The following is a 24,524-nucleotide window of genomic DNA, read 5'->3' on the forward strand; positions in this document are numbered from 1 at the left end:
GGGAAGAGGAATAATGAAGGGCCTTTATGGAAGATTCCCCCACAACAATTCAGTTGCCACAGTAGTATCCTGTGACTACAAGTCCTTGGATCCAAAGATAAAGAGGGAGGTAGTTATAAGGTCACAAAAGATTTTATTAGAATTACTGCCAGCAGTGCTCAATCACTACCAAGGATTGCTAACGCTGAGGTACTCATGTCATTTTTTTAAAAACAGCATAAAAGTAATAATTGGAGACAACTTCATATTACACGCAGTTCAATATTTCAACATTGTTTTATTATCAGTTAAGTACATATTGTAAATCTTGTTCCAAATTGATATTTTTCAAATCAATAACAAACCATATGTTGACACGAGCACAGGAAAGTGGTAGACTGTTAAGAAATACAACCATGGAACCAATATTAGAATCATTTGTGACAGGAAAAATCTGATCCAATTTTCCAACTTGCACTTACAAATAGGTGCAAGTGCACAAAGTAGATTTATTATCAAAATGTGTATAGCATACAAAATCTTGAGATTTGCTTTCTCACAGGTAGCTGCAAAACAAAGAAACACAATAGAACGCACTAAAAAAAACCCTGTCAAACACCTAATGTGCAAATAAAAAACAAATCATGCAAACAATAAATAACACACAGAACATGAATTGCAGAATCCCCAGGAGTGAGTCCACAACCACAGAACCAGTTCAGCACTGCAACTGGTCCAGGAGCCTGACAGCTGTACGCCACAGCCGTACAACCACTTCAGTGCTGCAGATGGTACAGGAGCCAATGGCTACAGTCCACAGCCATGGAGTCAGTTCAGTGCTAAGGCATCTAAAGACTCTCAGAGATGCAAGCTGAATACCAGTTCGTCCTCCGCCCTTGATGCTTTTATCTAATCTGGCTCTGTACTTAAATCGGCTCAACATCGGTTTGTTTTCCTCTCCTGGGCTCAGGCTCACTGCTTGAATCTAGCCCCAAGTTTCTATCGGCCCCAAGTGCACTTCAACAATAGCCGCCATAGCCATACCTGCATTCTCAAGAGACCAGTTCACTGAATCCTTCAGGATAGCGCAAAAGCATCAGGTCATACAGACAGCTCAAAATCACAACTCCCAAAGGGAAATTACAGGCTGCAGGTTGCAGTGATTATAGTCCAGAAAAATGTATAATTAATAGAATTGTTAGTAGTTTTGCTTGCTGCCTGCAAAATGGTGCCATGTCTCACCAGCACCATCTTGCCCATCAAATTTTAAGCATTAAACTCTTAACTTCTTTACTATCTACTTGGAGAAAAGACATTCATCTTCAGGAATCGAGGGAATTCTGGGCTTGTAATATACAATATATGTAACATTCACTGCAAATGACTACTTAATCTCATCAGTTTACAGTAGAGAAAGAATCATTTCAATGTTTTAAAATGACTATGTCAGGCTATAGAGCAACTATCAAGAAGCTCTTCCATGACATTTCACAACTATCAAAAATATACATTCCAAATAAAAATATGTTGCACTGTCTGCATTTAAAGAAATAGCATGAATGCAGATCTCATCATACCTATGGACTCTTCTGGATTCCACTGCTGCTGCTCTTCAGGTGTGAGACCTTCTACAGTTACACCCTGCCCCATTTGCTGAGAATTTTGAGAGTAGCCATACCAGCCACCCCACCCAGGGAACCAAGACTGTAGATACTGGATCATGCCACTACGATTTTCCTGCACTGACTTGGAATGTGAGGAAGAAGCCAGAGGTTCTGATAGAGGCTCCCGAACTTTCTGTCAGGATAATCAAAATAAAAGTAAGTTTCAACATCCACAAATTTTCAAAGTTCAAAGTACATTATCAAAGTATGTATACATCATACAACTTTAAGATTCGTTTCCTTACACATTTTGTGTAAGCTCAAGGCAACCCTAGAATGTCGAGCAGTTAAATAATTGGTTTGAAATAACTTTTACTATCTTTTCCAATGCCACCGTCACAAGCAGTGTTCTACTCAGCACACTAAGAAAGCTCCAGCACGCTTCACTGTATTATTTGGGGCACTTCAGCTCTACAAAAATTATACTCCCAATTTCAAATCTGTCATTTTCAAATTCTGAAACGTAATGATGCAGCACAGATACTATAAAATACATAGCTTCCACAGTGAAATAGCTGTGAATCTTCCAATAATCCTATGTGCAATTGTCAACGAATTCCAGATTTTCACTTGTGTGCAAAAAAAAATTATATTCCAAATTCACAGTCAGCAATTCATCACAGTTTTCGTACTGCTCCCTGATGCTGGAGACTTCATGGAGATAAGCAAGGGAGCATTACATTGCAGCAACTCTTCAATATCTAGAATAATGAATCTGCAAAACAACCTGTGCCAAAATGGAATTACCGTGGAAGTGCTTTCCCATTCATTTCAATTGTAGGGAGCAGTTGCCAGCAACTTTGGTTAACAATTAGCAAAGTTTTTAGTGCTTGGATTTTCTTCAATATTTTTGGATATATATTTTCAGATTTTACATTTTTGCTTGACACTTATTTACTTTCAGAAAAGTTTTTAAATAAAAATTTAGTGGCTTTTAATTGTTTCTAAATGCAAGAAACATACAGTCTTTGATATTTCTGGCTAAATCAGCTTGCATGACATCACTGACTGTCATCATATTTGCACTCTTTGCGGGGAGGTATTGCCTGGTTTCCAGGTGAGCCCATTGTGCCATGGAAGGTTTTGCACTTCTTTTGCTCTCTCTTGATCCATCTGCCTTTCCCCCAGCAATTCAGACAGCAAAATGAAGTACGTAGCCATAAAGCCTTAACGACAGAGAAATTACCCTATTATGTCCAATCTGACTAGCTGTGGCATTGTCATTCTATTTCACCATTATCTTCGCCAACTATGTTTAATAATCTGCAAAACATCATCGATCTGACACACTCAGGACTTTAGTGACACTGGACTAGATTTTCTGGATAATTGGACAGCTAATGCATTTTTAATTCATTCTTTTTTAAAATATCTCACATAATAGAATAATAAATTTTCCAATGATACCCAGCTAATTTTAGAGGAGTGCTGAAACCAGGGCCTTGGTGAATTGATGGCAATGACATGAAATTGGGTCCTTGGTAGGTGGACAGACATCGCTGCACAGGCAGATGCCTTATTGGACTATTATTGTACATTGAATATAGTTGTATATATTGTATAATAATAAGTGAAAATAATAAATCAACTTATCCATGACCAAAGGACATAGCCATAAACAGAATAAGCTCAGATGTGCACAACTATTAGCTCATGACTACTTATAATTGTGCCGCTTACTAACATTATACATTCTCTATTGTTCGGCACACTGACGCAACGGCTTGCAGGGTTTCATCAAATCAAATGGGAAGATTCTCATTGACAGGTCTTTGCCTCGAGGAAACATTAGCCAGGGAAGCGGATTAGCCAATTAACAGTGAAGCTGTATGTTAAGAATCTGCTTGGCTCAGGTATTAGATCACCAGGTCCATCATTTAATGACAGAATTCTGACTTATCAAAGATTAATCATGTCGGAACCACTTTTGAGTTACTTCATCTGAAACATCTTGTTTGTTGATTTAACAAATTCCTAACTGCATGCAAAAGCAAATATTTAATCGTAAATCCTGACCTCTGCTAGTATATCTTGCTTCCTGAACTGCTCAAACACAATTTCTCGCAGGATTTTCAGCTCTTCAAAACTCTGTTCATCCTCAATTCGCTCCAGTTCCTCCTATAAAGAAACATTATCAGTTGCATCAGGAAGATGAGAGATATCATAAAATATAATTTCACCAAGGCTTATCAGCTTCTATTATTATAAATATGAAAAAAGTTTTTTTCAACTTAAAATAACAATTCAACTTATTAAACTCACCCACACACACACCTCTGATGATCTCTCATCAGAGTTACTGGGTCAGCAAGTTTAGCTGGGACACTTGCAGATTCTGACAGAAATAATTCACAATAAATTGATTTTCTCTATTGTATTTGAACTAAACTATCTATGAGTTCAAATAATCATTAGGTCATCTAAATGTTTCTTTTGGCGTTATTAATTAGCCATGATCTTATTAAATAAATAGGAAAGCAAGGACAAGAGACCAAATGGTCAGTTTGTGTTTCTATTTCATATATTCTTATGAATATATTAGAACATGGAATAGTACAGCACATGAACAGACTCTTTGGCCCACAATGTTGAGATAAACCAGGTAAAAAGCAAAGCAAAGCAAATCCCACCAGGCCCTGGGGACGTATCCACCTTAATACCACGTGACCAGCACCCTTTAGTTATATACCAAGCAAACTCCATCCTGGACATCAACACATGAAACAACTACATCTTACTGCATGCGTTATCCCAATACAATCAATGGATCCATAAATATCAACTATACATAGAATCAAGGTTATCCTAATATTTCGGTAACATTTGATATCACTGGGCCCATACCTCATGGGGGTGGGGGGGGGGCAGATCTCATTGCAATTTACCAGGTATTGAAAGGCCAGAATAGATTGAACATGGAAAGAACATTTCCATTAGCGGAATGCCCCTATAAAAGTGAGATGAAGAATTTCTTCAGCCAGGTGGTGGTGGTGGTGGTGAATCTGTGGAGTTTATTTCAACATAGTGCCATGAAGGCCAAGATTCTGAATGTACTTAAGGCAGAAATTGACATGTTATTGACAGTTAACGGGGTTAAGGAGAGAAGGTGGGACAAAAGGATTGAAAAAAAATCAATGACTGAATGATGGACCAAATTAATGGGCTGAATGGCCTTACTCTCCTGCTATATCTTGTGGGCTTTCCATTTCCCATGTATGTTGTTCCATGCTTTCGCTGGCCAATTTAGTATCTAGCTGGGTAGATTGAATTTTGTCACAATTCATACAATCAGCCGATAAAGTAAGAGGTATTCCATTTGATTCAAAAGTGAAAAGTCAAATTGTCAAGTCATTCCCAACCAACCAATCACCTCTTCTTCTAATGAATTCAGATTTCCTTTCAGCTTTTGATGATACTTCTCTGTATAGAACACTGCGTCCCTTGCTCGTTGTAATACAAAGGTCCAGTTTAATCGCTTCCTCTGCTCACGAATTTCAGCAAGATGGGCATTCAGAGCAAAATTCCACCACTCGCGAGAACTATTCATAAGGGTAAAAAAAAAACAGAACATAATGTCTCAATAATGTTTACATGAAGATTTACTGAGAAATTCTACAGATTTATCTGTTAAGATGATCTCTCCACACACTAAATGCAGAGAGTGGTTTTGACTTTGAGCTGTACTTAAAAATGGGCTGATCTTAAGGAATTAATTTTAATTTATCTTAAGAGACACACAAATAGATGGATAATCTGTTAATGCTGGATTTATACATTCTCCCACAATCAAAATTATCCCTTTTGGCTATGAAGACCAGGTATCTTCAGATCATAGAGTTGGACTATAACAGTAAATGTGCCTTGGATGCAACTATAGTTTTATTTCCACATAACAAGTCATTTATTCTTTGCTTTATATCTTACATTTCTATAATGACTGTTATAATAGAAACTGGAAGTGTAATAACTTTAGGCAGATCAAATATGTTTCAAGTCATTCATAACTCCAGTCTACTTGCCTGAAATTGCTGCCAAAATACGATTCAATTTTTAAAAATTGTAACACTCAAGGAAAACCACAAATAAACAATTCCAGTTTACCAATATCTCTTCTCCAAGATGCAGATTAAGTACCATGGTTCAGTCCAGACCCTTGATATATAGATCTAGAATCTGGGTGTCAGCAGCTTACTTAAAACTGAATCACGATATCATTAGATATCCACACACTACAGAAATCAATTGACAATAACCTGGAATGTATTTCCTAGGTAACTTTTTCTGCTGGTGTACAAATCCAAGGCAAGCAAGGGCGGGGCTGCTCTGACAACAGAGAAGTTAACATGGTCCATGCATTGAATCTTGCCTTAAATAGCCCAGTGCTTTTTGTTTAGAGAATTATAAGAAAAGGCTCTTGCACACAAATATGCTTTAAGTTCTTTCTTTGAACTTAAAGAAGCCTATTAGCTTGGATCTTGCAAACAAACAGTAGCAGCCAGTAATTACATATACCAGGTTCTCATTGAATTTGTGTGGGTTTCAGCACTGGAATTTGGTGTGATTAAAGTTACTTAGATGCTACACCCAGAAAAGGATGTATGAGCAGAGTGCGATTTTCTCTGAAACCAATCAGACTTAAGAATTTTTACTGAAGCAGGCAGTCTGAAGAAATGCAAATCAAGATAATTAATTCAATGCCTATAATTTTCAGGAAGTGAAATAAAGGGAGAAAGATAGAATTGAGAGAGACCCTTTGTCAGGGTCTCAGCCTGAAACGTCGACTGTACCTCTTCATAGAGATGCTGCCTGGCCTGCTGCGTTCACCAGCATCTTTGATGTGTGTTGCTAATCCTTTCAAAGTTGAGTTTGCTGATAAGATACTAAAGCAGCAAAACTTCTGGAGCAGCATGGCTAATATGACAAGTAATTAAAGACTGCATTTTGTTGGATTGCTGCAATAACCTGTCAAATTAATGGAAGAAGGCTGAATGACTCAAGTAATCTTAAATGAAAACTGCACTACATTTGCACTGTAATCAAAGAAATGTAGCAAAAATGCTCAACAATGGGGATATCATGTCAAGGAAAAAGGATTAAGATAACATGAATAGATGACTTTGTGACATAAAAAGGTACTCAGTCAAAACTATGAAGCCCAAAAGCAAAGATTCAATCACCTATTGAAATCTTACAGAGCCTATAACAAATTTAGGCTGTAAAAATTCCCCAGATATTATAAATGCAAACACCTTTCCCTGTACTGCTTTCACTCCAAACAATGGATGAACACTGATGAGCACAAATGTGCCAGGTGAAGGGGAGAGAGCATATTGAAAGCCAAAGGAACAATCAGTAAGCCAAAGGAACAATTACTTGCATCCAAGTAATTAATGCTGATGCACAATGCAAGTTGAATGGTCAGCAGGCATTACAGTGGTAACTTACAATTTAGATCTTTGTTCATTATTGGTAGATGACTGCATAGTTAAAATTAAGACCCATTGTGGTTTCTGTCATAAAAGAAAAAAACTCTCACAGAGAAAGGAAAGTTCTTTTTTCCCCTGGTATCTAAGTGATCAATTAGTAATTGATTTATTTTTACCACGTACCAAGATACGTGAAAATCTTTCAGTATCAGATTTATCATCACTGACATATAATGTGAGCCTGACGAGGGGTCTCGGCGTGAAACATCGACTGTACCTCTTCCTAGAGATGCTGCCTGGCTTGCTGCGTTCACCAGCAACTTTGATGTGTGTTGCTTGAATTTCCAGCATCTGCAGAATTCCTTATGTTTGCGTATAATGTGAAATTAGTTGTTTTGTAGCAGCAGTACAGTGAAAAGACAAAAATCTCCAAATTACAAAATAGTGCAAAAATAATAATGCATTAGAGTACATACCATCCAGACAGATTATTCCACACATACGTAAGTACATCAAAGTCGGACCAAAGGAAAACAGTAACAGAATAGTGTTATACTGAATGAAAGTGCAGTGCAGGTGTAAGGGCAATGAAAATGTAGATTGAGAGATCTTTATTGTCAAGAGATCAATTCAAGAGTGGGATCAGAGATAGAATCTATCATTAGCTTGATGGCATGTGTGCTCAAACTCCTGTACCTTCTCCTCAATGGAGACAGGGGAAAGAGGGAAGGATATGGATAACAGGGTCTTTAAGGGCTGATTTCCTGAAACAGTTGGAAATAAAGATCGAGTCAATGGTGGGTCGGTTGGCTTTTGTGATAGATTGGGCTGCATTCACAATTCAATAATAGTCAATGCAAAAGCTTTCTAATTATTTTCTTTCAGTCACATTAGAAGGATGCAAGTTCAGGAGACCATTAAACAAATCATTCTTGCCATTCTGATATTCAATATGATCAGAGCTGATCTAATTTCAAACACCTATGTAACTAATATTGATTAAAACAGAGAACTATCAGATATAAAATTAACAACAGTTGTTCACCGAAGAAAGTTCTGAATTTCTTTTCCCATACTGAAAACTTTCCTGACCCCATCCTTGAAAGATGGAGCACTATCTTTTTTTGGCTTTGCTCCCTCAAAATATATTTCACAAACAATGGAGGTAACTTTTCTCCTCCATTTCTTCTCCAAATAGCTTATCTTGAAAACCTGTATTAAATCACCCTTTAATCTTCCAAATTTTAGAGATCACAAACACAATTTATGTAATTTCTCATAACATATAACTATGTGGCTAACCATTGATCCAGCATTGTCTACAGATTTATAAACATCACTGCTTTTTGCAGAGTCACAGATGGGTTCAAGGCAGTGTTTCAAAGGTCATGAGTGGTGTTGTTATAACAACCTTGTGCTCAACATCAGCAAAACCAACGAGCTGAATGTGGAGTTTAGGAAGGGAAAGTCATGTGAACATGAATTAGTCTTCACTGAAGGTCTGCAAAGGAAAGGATGAGCAATTTTAAGTTTCTGGTTGTCAATATTTCAGAAGACCCATCCTGGCCCCAGCACATTGCTACTTTCTTAGAAGCTTAAGGAGATTGAGCATGACATTGAAAACTAAAACAAACTTCTACAGATGTACAATGCAACTCATTATGATAGTTTGCATGAACTCCAGTATACAGGAATGCAAGAGGCCACAGGGTAATGGATTCAGCTAGTTCCCTCACAGCACAGCTCTCCCTACCTTTGAGGACATATACAAGAGGCAGTCTCAGAAATGTGGCATCCATCATCAGGCATTCCTACCATCCAGGTGATGTCCCCTTCTCAAAGCTGTCGCTCAGGAGGTACAAGGGCCTGAAAACCCACATCTCTACGCCCATAACTGTGTAGCCAGGCACATCTCAAATGCCACATATAGATTTGCTGATGATACAACTATTGTTGGCAAAATTTCAGATGGTGAAAGGTTGTGGCATACAGGCGATATATCAGCTAGTTGAGTGGTGTCACAGCAACAACCTTGCACTCAATGTCAGCAAGATCAAAGAACTGACTGTGGACTTCCAGGAAGGTAAGACAAGGGAACATAGAAGTGGAGAGTGTGAGCAGTTTCAAGTTCCTGGGTGTCAATATCTCCAAGGATCTATCCTGGACCCAACATACCTACGCAGCTACAAAGAAGGTATGACAGCTGTTATTCCATTTGGAGTTTAAGAAGATTTGGCATGTCACCGAAGACACTAGCAAATTTCTACAGAAGTACCTTGGAAAGCATTCTAATTAATTGCATCACCATCTGGTATGGCAGGGGTGGTGCTACTACATAGGATCAAAAGAAGCTGCAGAGAGTTGTAAATTTAGTTATCTTCACTATGGGCACTAGCCTCCGTAGTATCCACCTCAAAAGGTGGTATCCATCATTAAAGACCCCATCACCAAGGTCATGTCTTGTTTGCATTGCTACCATCAGGAAGGAGGTACAGAAGTGTGAAGGCACACAAAGCTGAACTGATGTCAAAGCTCAACAAAAGCCTCTTTCCCAGAACCATTAGATTCTAAACCGACCTGTAAAACCCTAATAAAATAAAGGCATCCATTAGTCTTGCGAGAGCATGGCTCTGTGTCTAGAAAGTCTTCACTCTCCGGGGCGCAGACCTGGGCAAGGTTGTATGGAAGACAGTCAGTTGCCCATGCTGCAAGTCTCCCCTCTCCACAACACCGATGTTATCCAAAGGAAGGGCAAGGGCCGATACAGCTTGGCACCCTAAAACGCTAACACAAGCTAAAACTATATAGGATTTCTTCTTTTCTCTCTCATTTATACTAACATCATCATGTTTAATTTGTTGTGCAAATCAGATACAATTTATGTTCATTTGTTCATGTTAACTTGTGTTTGTCATGCTTACAATATACTATGCTGATACTGCCAAAAAGCCCTTTTTCATAGCATTTATGCTATATGCATGTATGCCTATGATAACAGCACAAACCTAAACACTGGAACTTGATTTAATCTCTGGAATCCTTTAGGAAAATTTGTTCATCATTCTCATAGGGTTAATATTACCTTCAGAAAATGCAGCCTGAAAATGAACATATTACTGATCTAACTGGGATTTTGTATAATTGTAGCGTAACATCTAATGCCTTATATTCCAGCCCTCTAAGAAAGGTCAGCATTTCATTAGCCTTTAATTTTTTTTAACCTCATGCACAAGGCAGCATAAGTCCCTTTAGAACTCTATTCATAAAGTACTCAATTTATATGATATCCTCACACATCATCTTATATTGAAAACCTTTGTCACAAATTTGCTCATGCACAGTCTGTTCAAATCATATAATAACATTGAGTTTCTATTAATACTACTTATTATGTTGCCTATCTTTATGTCATGCCAGTCTGCGATGTGACTCCATGCCTAATATGAGTAAAAGTCATCATACCATGACTATTAGTTATGTGCCCTTTATCTCTACTTTTCCGGCCATTCAGCCAATCTCAAACAAGGACAATAATTTGATTCAGTTCCATGAACTTAATTTTTAGCTAGGACTCTTAAAAGGCTTTGCCAAATGACTTCACCTAGCAATTCAAAACTTTAATCAGCTCTTGAGAAAGCTAGTCAGGCATGTTGTACCCTTCATCCATCTGTGCCGATTCCCTCCAATAGCTTATGATGATTTTCTGATAATTTCCTGACAGAAGCTGTAAAACTGATCTATAATTTTCCAGTATCTCTCTCTTACCTTTCATAAACAGTGGAATGATGTATATTCTTCAATCTACAGGAAAGTTTCCAGATTCAAGGGAACTTTAGAAGATCACTGTATGGGTGCTTACAAATGTTATCACCTACTTCCTTTAAAGCTCTGGGATGGAAATACTGTGGTCCTGCTGGGTGGTCATTTTGTTTTAAATACAATACTTCCTTCATTATTAGAAAGTTTGCTTCTGTTAACTTTGGCATATGAACCTTTAAAAGCAAAAAATTTTTGGTTGGTAGATTTATTTTAGTTTATTTAAATTTATTTTGTTCTATTCCAGCTCAATGCACTGTATTGCTCAATGCAATGATTTGATCTGTATAAACAGTATGCAAGACAAGCTTTACACTGTATCTTGATAAACATGACAATAATAAATCAATACAATATTTACCTTATGGTTTATTGTTCTACAGTTAAGAACAAATTGAAAAGGGAAAATACAAGTTGCTATCAATTCAAAATACAGCATTCTCAATTTAGACATAAAAATACTATGTGATCACATTCACCTAAATCCAGCTTTTTAGCTGTATTTGACTCATTACACCCTTTTCTGCAAAATTGGTTTATAAACCCCTCGGTCTTCGTGTTTCCCTATTTCCCCTACCTTTCACCAATATTTCTTCTCTCCCACAATTAGGTTAGGACTCCTGTCCTCATCCTGCACCATTCCCAACAGCACTAACACGTCAGGAATAAACATCTTTCCCTGTCTTTCAGAATTCCACAAGGACTATTCCAGACCATTCTAATATATTTCTTTATATCTATCAATATCCACTCTTCACAGCTTCAGTGGAGCGGAGAAACACAGAAAAAATGACCAGTTTTCAGAGTAACTATTTATTCTGTAAGTATAACTCTAACCTTCTGATTGCCCGTCACATTAAATGATGAAATCCACATTATTTTTAAAATACAAACAACAGGAATTCTGCAGATGCTGGAAATTCAAGCAACACACATCAAAGTTGCTGGTGAACACAGCAGGCCAAGCAGCATCTATAGGAAGGGGCGCAGTCGACGTTTCAGGCCGAGACCCTTCGGCCTGAAACGTCGACTGCACCTCTTCCTATAGATGCTGCTTGGCCTGCTGCGTTCACCAGCAACTTTGATGTGTGTTGCTTATTTTTAAAATATTTTATTTCTAGCATTTCAACATTATATCACCCTTTCTACCTTTTCACAATAATTTTCAAGACATTTAATTTCCCCCCTCCAACACTGATTTCCTGCCTTTCTGTATTTACTTGAAAGCTAATTCTCTAATTTTTGCCAGTTTACAGTAAGATTAATGACCTGAAATTTTTACTCTCATATGTTCCCTGACATGTTGAGTAGTTCTGTAATAACTTAGATTTCCTTAAGACCATCAGAATGGGGCCATTCAGCTCGAGTCTGCATCACCATTCCATCATGATTAATTTATTATCCCTCTAAACCCCAGTCTCTTGCCTTCTCCCAGTAACCTTTGACACAGTGATTAATCAAGAACCTATCAACCTCTGCCTTAAAAATACCCAATGACTTGGTCTGCACAGCTGTGTGTAGCAATGAATTCCACAGATTCACCACCTTTTGGTGAAAGAAATTTTCCCTCATCTTTGTTCTATACTGATGTTGCTCAATTCTGACGCTGTGCTCTCTGGTCCCAGACCGCTCCACTACAGGAAACATACTCTCCACATCCACTCTATCCAGACCTCTCAATATTCGATAGGTTTCAATGAGATCCCCCCCTCCCCACCTCATTCTTCTAAACTCCAGTGTGGTCTAACAAATGCCTTGTAAAGTTTCTGCATCACATCCTTGCTCTTATATTCCAGTCCTCTAGAAATGAATGTTATCATTGCATTTGCCTTCCTTACCACTAACTCAACTTGCAACTAAACCTTTAAGGAATCCTGCACGAGGACTCCCAAGTTCCTTTGCACCTCTGATTTTAGAAATTCCTCCCCATTCACACAGTACACACCTTCATTTCTTCTGCCAAAGTGCATGACCAAGCACCTCCCTACACTATATTCCATGTGCCATTTCTTTGCCATTCCCCAAATCTCTCTAAGTACCTCTGCAGGAACCCTACTACCTGCACCGCCACCCATCTTCATATCGTCCGCAAACTTGGCTATAAAGTCAACGATTCCTTCATCGAAATCATTAACATATAACGTGAAAAGAAGCGGTCCCACCGGAGAAACCTGCAGTACACCAGTTGTCACCGGCAGCCGACCAGAAAAGGCCCGCTTCAGTCCCACTCTTTGCCTCTTGCTAGTCAGACAATCTTCTATCCATGCTAACATCTTTCCTGTAATACCATGTGTTCTTATCTTGTTAAACAACCTCATGTGCAGCACCTTGTCAAAGGCCTTCTGAAAATCCAAGCAAACAAGATCCACTGACTCTCCTTTGTCTACCCTGCCTGTTATTTCCTCAAAGAACTCCAACAGATTTGTCAGGCAAGATCTCCCCTTTTAAAAAAAAACCTCAGCTTGTAATATTTTATCATGGGTTCCAAGTACCCTAAAATCTTATCCTTAATAGGAAAGGAAAGGTACGTCGCATCCGGAGTTTCTCCGGTTAGCAGATCATTTCCCTCCATGCCTCTCTGACGTAGTGGGGAATCGCGTACAAGGCAAGTTACAGCAGTGGTTTGCCATTGCCTTCTGCCGGGTGAGTTTCCAAAGAGATCACCAGCTCGTAACCCAGCACGGATGGAAAGCATGCAAGGGAGCCAGCTGGCTGGATTCGAACCCGGGACCTTTTGTCCCGAAGTCCGACGCTGATGCCACTATGCCACCAGCCGGGTCTATCCTTAATAATAGATCCCAAATTCTTTCCAAGCACTGAAATCAGGTTAACTAACTTATAATTTCCCTTCTGCCTCCCTCCCTCCGAAAAGAGTGGAGTAACATTTGCAATTTTCCAGTCCCCCAGAACCGCTCCAGAGACTATTATTTCTTGAAAGATGATTACTAATGCCTCCACAATCTCTTCAGCTACCTCCTTCAGAACCCTGGGATGTAGTCCACCTGGTCCAGGTGAATTATCTATCTCCAGATCTTTCAGCTTCTAAAGTACCTTCTGCCACCTGACACTCACATATTTCTGGCATTCTGCTAGTGTCTTCCGCAGTGAAGACTTTTGCAAAATACTTATTAAGTTCATCTGCCTTTTCTTTGTCCTCCATTGTTATCTCTCCAGCATCATTTTTCAGTGGTCCAATATCCACTCTCATCTCTCTTTTACTCTTTTTTAAGTATACGAAAATACATTTTGCACCCTCTTTTATATTATTGGCTACTTTACATTCATATTTTATTGCTTCTCTTTATGGCTTTTTAGTTGTCTTCTGCTGGTTGTTAAAACCTTCCCAATCCTCTGCCTTCCCAGAATTTTTTTCAATACTATATGCCCTCACTCTTGCTTCTAAGCTGTCAGCCACGGTTGCATCACCCTCCATTTAAAATACCTCTTCACCTTTGGGATACATCTTTCCTGCACCATCTGAATATTCCCCAGAAATACCAGCCATTGCTGTTCTACTGCCATCCCTGCTAGCATCCCCTTCGAATCAACTTTGGTCAGTTCCTCTCTCATGCCTCTGTCATTTCCTTTACTTCACTATTATACTGAAACATCCTATCTTTTAGCTTCTCCTCAACTGCAGGGTGAATTTTATTATATTATGATCACTCCCTCCTAAGGGTACCTTCAGCTCCCTAATCTAATCTGGGTCATTATATTTATACCCAATCCAGAATTACCACTCCCCTATTGGGCTCAACCACAAGCTGCTCTAAAAAAGCCATCTTGTAGGTATTCTAGAAATTACCCCTTGGGATCCAGCATCAATCTGATTTTTCACAATCTACCTGCATATTGAAACACCCCATGATTATCACAACATTGCCCTTCTTACATGACTTTGCTATCTCCCTTTGCAATTTGTAGCCTTCATCCGGGCCACTGTTCAAGGCTAATATGTAACTTCCATCGGGAAGTTTTTCCTCTTGCAGTTTCTTAGCTCTACTCACAAGGATCCTACATCTTCCCATCCTATGTCACCTCTCTTTAAGGATTTGATTTATATAACAGAGCCACCACCATGCCTTCTGCCTACCTGCCTGTCCTTTCAATATAATGCATCAAAATTTTCATGTCAGATTTCTAACATCTACACCGTTTTGCTTTGGTTAACACTGAGTTAGCTCATTTTTGAGAAGTAATACATTATATTTTCCAATAATCTTATACTTAAAAAAAATTCATACCCAAGATTTCAAATTAAAATAGCCTAACAGCACAAGTGTAACAAGTAATATTTCACCTAGATTCATTGTAGAGGCTTTATTTTGAATTGTTGTATATTTTCATGGGACTAATTGGCAGAACTCAACAAGCCTTACTTATTCTTCCATTCTGTATGCACATATCTCTGCTGAAAGTATTCTATGTATGTAGATGAAAATGCACTGGGAATAACTTGGAAATGTGAAATAAATCAATTTATTACAATAGTAAAATAAAATTGAAACTGAAAGGCGACTTACTTTGATTTGATAGGAACTTTAGGTCTCCATTTTCTTAGTTTAAGTTGCCTTTCCTTTCTTTCCGTTTCTTTCAAGAATGTCATCAACTGCTGGTACTGCATCTGAGCACACCGAAATAAAATAACTTAGAATCTATATCTGAAACAGCGAGTGCAAAGAGAAAGAAATGTCCATTTTACATAGCCTGTATACAACTCTTTTGATTCAAATTGGTTGAAATGTAGATCAGCACCTTTGTCAATTTTAGAGTTCAAAGGTTCAGTGTTAACTGAGCCATGCAGACTTGAGAGCACTCAGACCAAGCTGAACACGCAGATAACTTTGCATGGCTTCAGTTCTCTACATTCACAATCAGGCTGACCTTCTGCAAAAATAAACTGTTACCCAACAACCAAAACTTTGCCAGTAATAATCTGTTCTGATAATCCAACATAATTTCCTTCCTAGCTAAAAGAGCAGGTAAACCTTTTTTCTTTGACTTACAGCAAAGAAAATGTTATATATGAAATTATCATTATCCACCGGCTTGCTATCAGTGGATCTACATATCCATTAGGTTGACCTTGTATAGAAAGTTCATAAAGTGTCTTCTCCTGTGAATCCTATTTAACATAACATGTATTACATTTGATGGTTTACACTGGCAAGTAGTGAAATATCAATAGTTGGTCTGTGGCCAAGAGCTAGGGTTGAAGTCAGGGTCATAATGCTGGGAGTCAGGACCTTGGAGAGTTTTACAGCCAGACTGGAATCCAGAATGTGGAATGGGTGTGTGGTGGGAATCGCAGTCAAGAACATCAGGAGTCACAAACATGGCTATATCTGCAACCAGTGCCAGAGTTCTGAGTATAAGCCAGCTGCGAGAATGCAGCTAGGTCGGGTATTCTGGTACCAGAAACGTGGTAGATTTGCAGCTGGGGCAGGATCAGGGAACTTGAATGTTTCAGGTTGTTTTCATAGGCTCAAGCACATAAAATGAAATTTACTAGGTTTTATACCAATGAAGGAACTGACACCTTATGCCAAGGTAATCTTAATCTCTTTGCCAACTGCCTTAGTGGTACTCACATTTTTCTGTTATCCACTGGAAGTTCACATCTCTATTTTTTGCCAATGATATGGACAGTGCACAAATGCTTCTTAGGCAGTATTTAATAATACAATAGTTTAAATAATACAGTATTTAATACAGTAGTTAGTAATATAATTTTGCTGACTGCCTTGTATACTATATATACCACATGACATGGATTTTTTTTTTGCCCTGACCGTCTGGGTAGGTCTATTATCTCTGCCTACTCCTGCCCCACTGAACTCATGTTCTCATAACTCAACTCCATTCTATCCTCCTTGGTTCAGTTCCTTCCCACCTAGATAAGCGATACTTCCCACACTCTATTTCCTCAGTAACTTTCAATTCCCTGGCCCTGACCGCCTCATTTTCACCGTGGATGTCCAGTTCCTATACACTTTAATCCCTTATCAAGGGGGCCTTAAAGCTCTCCACTTTTCAGTAATAGAACCAACCAGTTCCCCTCCTTCACCACCCTCATCTGTCTAGCAGAACTAGTCTTCACACTCAACAATTTTTCCTTCAGCTCTTTCCACTTTCTCTAAATTTGAGGGGTAGCCCTGGGCACCCGCATAGACACCAGACATGCCCACGTCTTCATTGGCTATGTAGAATAATCCATGCTCCAAGCCTCCCCTAGTAATTTTCCCTAGAAATTCCTCCACTACATTGACGACTGCATTGGTGATGCTTCATGCACCCGTGCTGAACTCATCAATTTCATCAAATTTGCCTCTAACTTCCCGCCGGTCCTTAAATTTACTTGGTTCATTCCTGATACCTCCCTCCCCTTTCTTGATCGGTTTCCATCTCTGGACACAAACTGTCAACTGAAATCTTCTATAAATCTACCTATCCCAGTTATTTTAACTATACCACTTACCACCCTGTCTCCTGTAAGAATGCTATTTCCTTTTTTCTGTTCCTTCATCTCCACTGCATCTGTTCCTAGGATGTGGCTCTCCTTTCCAGGAGATGTCCACCTTTTAAAAAAAACAATGCTTCCCTACTTCCACCTTGGATGCTACGTGCACCCACATCTCCTCTATTTTCCAAACATGCGTACTGACACCATCTTCCCCCTGCCGCCTTAACACTACTGGAGTTCATCTTGTCTACCTACCCATTCGCCTCCTCCTTCATCTCTATTTAGGGCCACAAACAGTGCTTCCAGGTGAGACAACACTTCAACCTGAAAATCTGCTGGAGCTGTCTATTGTGTACGGTGCTCCCGATTCAGCCTCCTCTACGTAGGTGAGACCTGTTGTAAATTGGGGATCGCTTCATTGAGCATCTCCATTCCAGCCACCAAAAGCAGATCTTCCCAGTGACCAAACATTTTAATTCTGATTCTTATTCTCATTCTGAGACGTCAGTCCATGGCCAAGATGAGGCCACCCTCAAGGTGGAGCAGCAACACCTTATATTCCGTTCTGATGGCATAAATATTGATTTCTCTTTCTAGTAAAAAAAACTTCCCTCTCCTATTCCCCACTCTGGTTTGTTATCTCTTCTCACCTGCCTATCACTTCCCCCTGGACTCCTCCTTCTTCACTTCCTCTTTTGTTTCACTCTTCTCTCCAATCAGATTCCTTCCTCTCCAGCATTTTATCTTTTCTACCCACCTGGCTTCACCTATCACCTTCAAGCTATCCTCCTTCCCCTCTTCCACCTCTTTATTCTGGCATCTTCCAGTCCTGAAGAAGGGTCAAGGCCCGAAACATTGACTGTTCATTCATTTCATAGATACTGCCTGACTTGCTGAGTTCCTCCAGCATTTTGTGTGTGTTGCTATGGTTTTTTTTTAAACCGCATCCCCAATGAAATGAAGGCACATTACATTATTTCCTTTCTGTGAACTAAACCATTCATACAAAACTGGTGCCAGTTAATCCTGTACTGTATATATGAGCATATCAATACAAGATGAAACATACAAGTACCCAAAAGCTTCTTGCTTCATGTCATGTTATCTACAGTTTAAAATCAAAGTTTGGCATCATCTAAGCATCACTCTGGCCTTTCCCCTTTTCAGTTTCAGTCCTTCAGTCAATGTCCAATAGCAAATACTATGTCGGAGTTGCTACTTTCAGCATCAGTTAAACCTGCTGGATAGTAGAGCCACATCCATTGAGAACTTCACAGTCCCATCTTTCAGATTAGTGACATAAAATACAGAAGAAAAACTGATGGGCCAAAAGACTTAAAAACTAGAATGTCCCCTTTTTCTCTTTGTTCCTGGTTCAAACTTACCTGTGACAGTTTTAATGGGATTGTCTTCAACTTGACATCACACTCAATACGTGGTGTACTGCGGGAACGTAATGGTTCTTTGGTTCCGTTCCTCTTTAAAAGCGCAGAAGCACAGACGGGTTCAAGTATATACTTGTGATCTCTGTTTTCCAGGCAATGATCCATTGCGTCCTGGAAAGTAAAAGTGATAGGCGAGGTATAAATATACAAATGATTATCCTACACCCAAATATAAATAATCGCTCAGTCAAAACAGGCCTTTATAGAGTCAAAGTCAAATGATTTATTTTAAATGATAGGGGAAGAAAAATTTGAGCAACTATTGTTTTTACTGGGAGTGTTTACCTAATATAAAAGAAAATACCAGCCTTGGCTAAGTTTTAGTCAAGATGCTCCCCACCACACAATTCCCTTATCCCTGCTACTGTATGGAAACATTTGATATTCATCAAGGTAGCCAGCGAAGGAGGTAAGTACATAAGTGACTGGAAAAATATTAGACGTCAAGAAACTATTTATAACTGGGAAGTATATCTTTGGACGTCTCCACTTCTCCAGTATGTATACGTAAGAGAGGTGAAAGGGAATTGGGATATGGTGGGAGAGAACATTGTGGTGCACCTGTCCCGTCAGCTGAACCATCCCTATTGATCAATTCAATAAGTGACTATTTGAACTTGTAGGTAGCACCTTGGAGACGAATGTTAAAATAATACAAGGTCAGAACCATGCTAAGAATTCAAGCAACATGGGCTCCAAGCATATTCATGCACAGCCCCAACATCAATTAACACATCACTACATAGTGAAAAACACAAACAAGTTGGGCAATAGAATATTTATGTACTATGTTAATAAATTAAATCATATCACAATATGCTGCTCATCATTATATTTGCATCGACACTGTTCATCATAAGTGATGATTAAATCAAACTCAATGCAGATAATAATTAATCCTTTTCAAATGGAATCACTGTATAATTCAGAGTGACAACTGATTTATTAAAATCCATGTAAAGAAAAATGCCTACCTGGAGTTCAGAAGCAGAAACATCTCCTAGTAATTCACAGTCCATATCCCAATAAATACTGAAATCTTCAATCTTTAGTCTCTTCTTTCTTATGGACTTCTCTACCTGAGAGATTAAGAATGTGGAAAGTGAAGCATCAATGCCGTGGGGAATCATTTTAGTCATGAAAGAATCTGCACATGTTGGAATTTTATGTCAGTACCCTGTCCCCTAAAGTGTTTAACTTTTCTTATTAACTTTTAACCAAGGCCCCCTAAAAGGTCCACTTCCTTCACCAACTGATTTCCTGATTTTAATATTTGTACTGTTTACTAGAAGACTGAGTAACTGCAAAAGCAAAAAAAAAATTGTGTCCTATAATCGGTTAAAAATTACCAATTATTGATCAATAAAATATAGTAGCTCTATTTATGGAGGGCTGATTTGCTTCTTTCCAATTGTTAAATTTATTTGAATGGGCCACCATGAAGAACTGGAGTAGGTTTAACTTTATTGTGCTCGGAATCATTTTAGGTTTTCAGTATTAATACACACTATTTCAGGGGTGTCAAACCCATTTTAGGTCACGGGCCGGATTGGGCAAAATGCGACTTTATGCGGGCTGGATCAGTTGAGCATGCGCGTGCTCCCACAGCTTTTGTTGCCTTCGTTTTTTCAACCTGCTCTCATGTGTCTCAGTCTCTGCTATAACTACAAAATGTTTCACTTTATGAATTTCGTTTCTTATGAAGGAGATTGCCTAGCAAGCATTATTTTTATGATTGGTATTAACTTAATAGGCTACAAGAAAGTTGTGATGAGAGAGAGAAAACGATGTTATTTTGGCTAAGATTGTTTTGGGAGCCACACCCTTTCCATTAATAAACCATTTGAAATCGAACATTAGCAGATACAAATGTGGACCTAATGAAACAAATTTTAAATGTAGGCTACACAACTGTACCTAATTTTTATTAGCCTGCTTCGAGCAATCAAACTCAATGAACAATTAGCCTTTAATTTTTATTTAAGTGATCACACTCACAATAATAGTCAGAAAATGAATGAATCACAATATTATGACACTCAATATTTCATAATGCATCTTGCTTACATGTCGCAGTGCATCAAACAGTGTCACTCATTTTTCACTTGCTGCTTCCAGACACCTGACATCTCTTGGCTTTAACCAACCTGTCAACATTAGGGACCAGTTTCTGGGCAGTTGGGATTTTCATAATGTCATTTACATATCTGTGTGTCAGCTGCAAGCGCAGTTTGGATTTGTTAATGTTCAGTAGGGAGAACGCCTGCTCACAGAGATATGTTGTCCCAAACATGCAAAGGTCTGTCACCTTGGGGTATATCGGTCCCAGGTATTGATAGAATGAGCCCAGATCCAGAGTCTCAAGTTTATACTGCAAAGTCGAGTTATACTGAATTTCAGTTAGTTCCATTTGGAGCTCCTCCAGCACACCTGATGCTGCGTTGACAGCAAACGGTGAGCTGACTGAAGACTTGGAAATGATTCTGAAACTCACTTTTCAGCTGTGATATTTTGTCCTTGTACCTGTCCATGTTGTCATTATTCCCGTGAGCGACACACACAGACTGCAAAGGAGGGAAATGAGCTGGGATGCTCCGGGATAGTTGCATCTCCCACAGGCCTAATTTAATTTGAAAGGCACGAATGCTGTTGTAGTATTCGATAACAAGTTTGTTGCGGCCTTGCATGTTAACATTAAGCACATTTAAGTGCTCTGTTATATCCACCAAAAATGCAAGATCATGAAGCCAGTCTGGGTCATCCAACTCTGTCACTGGCTTCCATTTCTCATTCATGAATAGTCCAATTTCCACACATAACTGAAACACCCCCTCTGCTCAACCAGCAGACTTCAGTGTGGTAAGGTAGGCAGTGTTCAATATTACTTTCGGACAAAAGAGTGTCAAATTGCCGATGGTTGAGTCCCCTGGCTCTAATATAATTAACTGTTTTGATTACTACATCCATGACATTGTCCATTTTCGAGCTCCTGCTACGTAACACCTCTTGGTGTATAATACAATGAAAATTCCAGAATTCCTGCTCTGGATTCTCTGTCTGAACGTTCTCTCTGAGTTTCCCAACAACACCATCCTTTTCCCCGACTATGGTCGGTGCGCCATCTGTTGCCACGCTGACAGCATGACTCTAGTCAATCCCCAGTCTGTCCAAGGCCTCGACGAGGCTGGAGAAAACGTCGTTCGCCATTGTGGTGTTTGTCATGGGCACCATCTCCACAAACTCCTCGGTGACGGTCAAAGATGCATCAACACCACGAATAAATATTCCCAATTGAGTTACATCAGTCACATTGGTGCTCTCATCAATTGCAATAGAGAAGGCAATAAATTACTTGACTTTGTCCTTTAGTTAACTGTTCAAATCTCCTGCAAGGTCCCCGATTCTCTCTGCCACAGTATTTCTTGACAAGCTGATATTACCAAAAGCCTGTCTCTTCTCAGGGCACACCAGCTCAGCCGCCGTCAGCACGCATGCTTTGATGAATTCCCCCTCTGAGTATGGCTTCGACGCAGCAGCTATTTTGTTGGCAATAATATAGCTGGCCTTGACAGCTCCATCATGAGTCTCTCGACTATTGGTGAACACTGATTGCTGTTTTTTCAGAGTTGCTTCAAGCTCGTTTACCTTTTGTGTTCTGAGTCATCCTGCGTACTTGTCATATTTTTCTCCGTGTGACGTCTCGTAGTGTCGTTTGATGTTTACTCTTTTGCCACAGCCACTTGTTGTGAGCATATCTGACACACAGGTTTGCCGTGAACCTCACAGAAGGAAAAACGATCTTTCCAATTATCGTTGAAAATCCAACCTTCGATGTCAACTTTTCTTTTCTTGGAAAGCATTTTGAATCACAGCAGCAAACAGTCTCAGCCTTGCTACAGGTGTTACTTACCTGAGTACTCTGTGTGTTTATACTGTGTCTGACGATGTAAGTGGGGCCCTAGTGGTCTTCAGTGCAGGGTGGTAGGTGCTTATGCGCAGCGGGTGGTTAACCGCCGCCTGTTGTTTTCTAAGTACACACAAACTTCTGGCGCAGCAGGCGGCACAGACAGTGGTGGGAGAGAGCGTGGCGAGGGAGGGCAAGCAGCTGCCGTACAGATACATAATAAATGGTCGTGAATATACCCCCCCCCCCAATCATCCCACGGGCCAGACTGGACCCCTTCACGGGCCGGTAGTTTGACATCCCTGTGCTATTTTGTACCACTAAATTGGCAATACACATCAGATGTCAGGATCACGTAACTACTGCAAGCCACCAAGTTCAAAGGAGAAAATGCAATCCACCCTCATACAATATCACCATTTAAGATAACAGGAATCTTCTGAACCCATTGGATCTTTTTAATTTGGCTTATTCTACCTGCTCAACTACTTATTTAAACTGCAAGTGTTACCCGGTCGTAAAGGGAAGGTTAAATACCAAGAATTGTTGAGAAACAAACTGAAGGGCTTCGACTAAAATTGATTGCTATCAAGACAGTTACGGTATGTACAGTATAAGAGGCTGTTAAATTAGAGAAGACTGCCTATCCACCAACAGGTAGATGAAAACACAAGAAATAGGAGCTGAAATTAACTTTATTGCCCTTCAAGTCAGCTCAAATTTGCCACAATCGTCCCCATGCCGAAGAAGTATTCAGTGTCAGCTCCAAGCCGCCACCATCGTCCCTGTGCCGAAGTCGTCTTCGGTGTCCTGCCTCAATGACTACCGTCCTGTTGCTCTCACATCCATCATCATGAAATGTTTCAAGAGGCTCGTCATGGGGCACATAAAGACCCTGCTGCCCCCCTCACTGGAACCCCTGCAGTTCGCATATCGTCCCAACCGCTCAACAAACGACGCCATCGCCACCACCCTCCACCTGGCCCTAACCCACCTGCACAAAAAAGACACGTGTTCAAATGCTGTTCATAGACTTCAGTTCAGCATTCAACACAATCATTCCTCAGCACCTGATTGGAAAGCTGCAACTGCTGGGCCTGAACACCTCCCTCTGCAACTGGATCCTAGACTTCCTGACTGGGAGAGGATCGGGAGCAGCATCTCCAACACCATCACACTGAGCACGGGGGCCCCCCAGGGCTGTGTGCTCAGTACAATGCTGTTCACTTTGCTGACCCACAACTGTGCAGCAATACACAGCTCAAATCACATCAAACAACAGGAATTCTGCAGATGCTGGAAATTCAAGCAACCCACATAAAAGTTGCTGGTGAACGCAGCAGGCCAGGCAGCATCTCTAGGAAGAGGTGCAGTCGACGTTTCAGGCCGAGACCCTTCGTCAGGACTCAAATCACATCATTAAGTTTGCCGATGACACAATCATCTCCCACCCCCCCGCCCCCATCCTCACCACATTCTACAGAGGATGTATCAAGAGCATCCTGAGCAGCTGCATCACTGCCTGGTTCGGAAATTGCACTGTCTCAGATCACAAGACCCTGCAGCGGATAGTGAGGTCAGCTGAGAAGATCATCGGGGTCTCTTTACCCGCTATTACAGACACTTACATCACACGCAGCACCCGTAAAGCTAACAGTATTGTGAAGGACTCCACGCACCCCTCCCATAAACTCTTCTTCCTCCTGCCATCTAGCAAAAGGTACCGAAGCATTCAGGCTCTCATGACCAGACTGTGCAACAGTTTCTTCCCCCAAGCCATCAGACTCCTCAATATCCAGAGTCTAGACTGACATCTACATCATATAT

General features: G+C 39.9%; 1 protein-coding gene across 3 annotated transcripts in view; it reads right to left on the reverse strand.

Annotated features, from left to right (window-relative positions):
- Window positions 1-24,524, reverse strand: part of vps13d (vacuolar protein sorting 13 homolog D) — a 323,941-nt gene that overhangs the window by 265,522 nt on the left and 33,895 nt on the right. For all 3 annotated transcript variants that reach the window (XM_063033119.1, XM_063033121.1, XM_063033120.1), the window contains exons 6-11: window positions 19,768-19,872; window positions 18,734-18,904; window positions 15,409-15,509; window positions 5,014-5,182; window positions 3,660-3,761; window positions 1,557-1,776 (exon numbers count right to left, since the gene is read on the reverse strand). In XM_063033119.1, the coding sequence (XP_062889189.1) occupies window positions 1,557-1,776; window positions 3,660-3,761; window positions 5,014-5,182; window positions 15,409-15,509; window positions 18,734-18,904; window positions 19,768-19,872 (868 nt within the window). The remainder of the gene's footprint in view (window positions 1-1,556; window positions 1,777-3,659; window positions 3,762-5,013; window positions 5,183-15,408; window positions 15,510-18,733; window positions 18,905-19,767; window positions 19,873-24,524) is intronic.

This window comes from Mobula hypostoma, chromosome 25, assembly GCF_963921235.1.
Source record: "Mobula hypostoma chromosome 25, sMobHyp1.1, whole genome shotgun sequence".
Lineage (NCBI taxonomy): Eukaryota > Metazoa > Chordata > Chondrichthyes > Myliobatiformes > Myliobatidae > Mobula > Mobula hypostoma.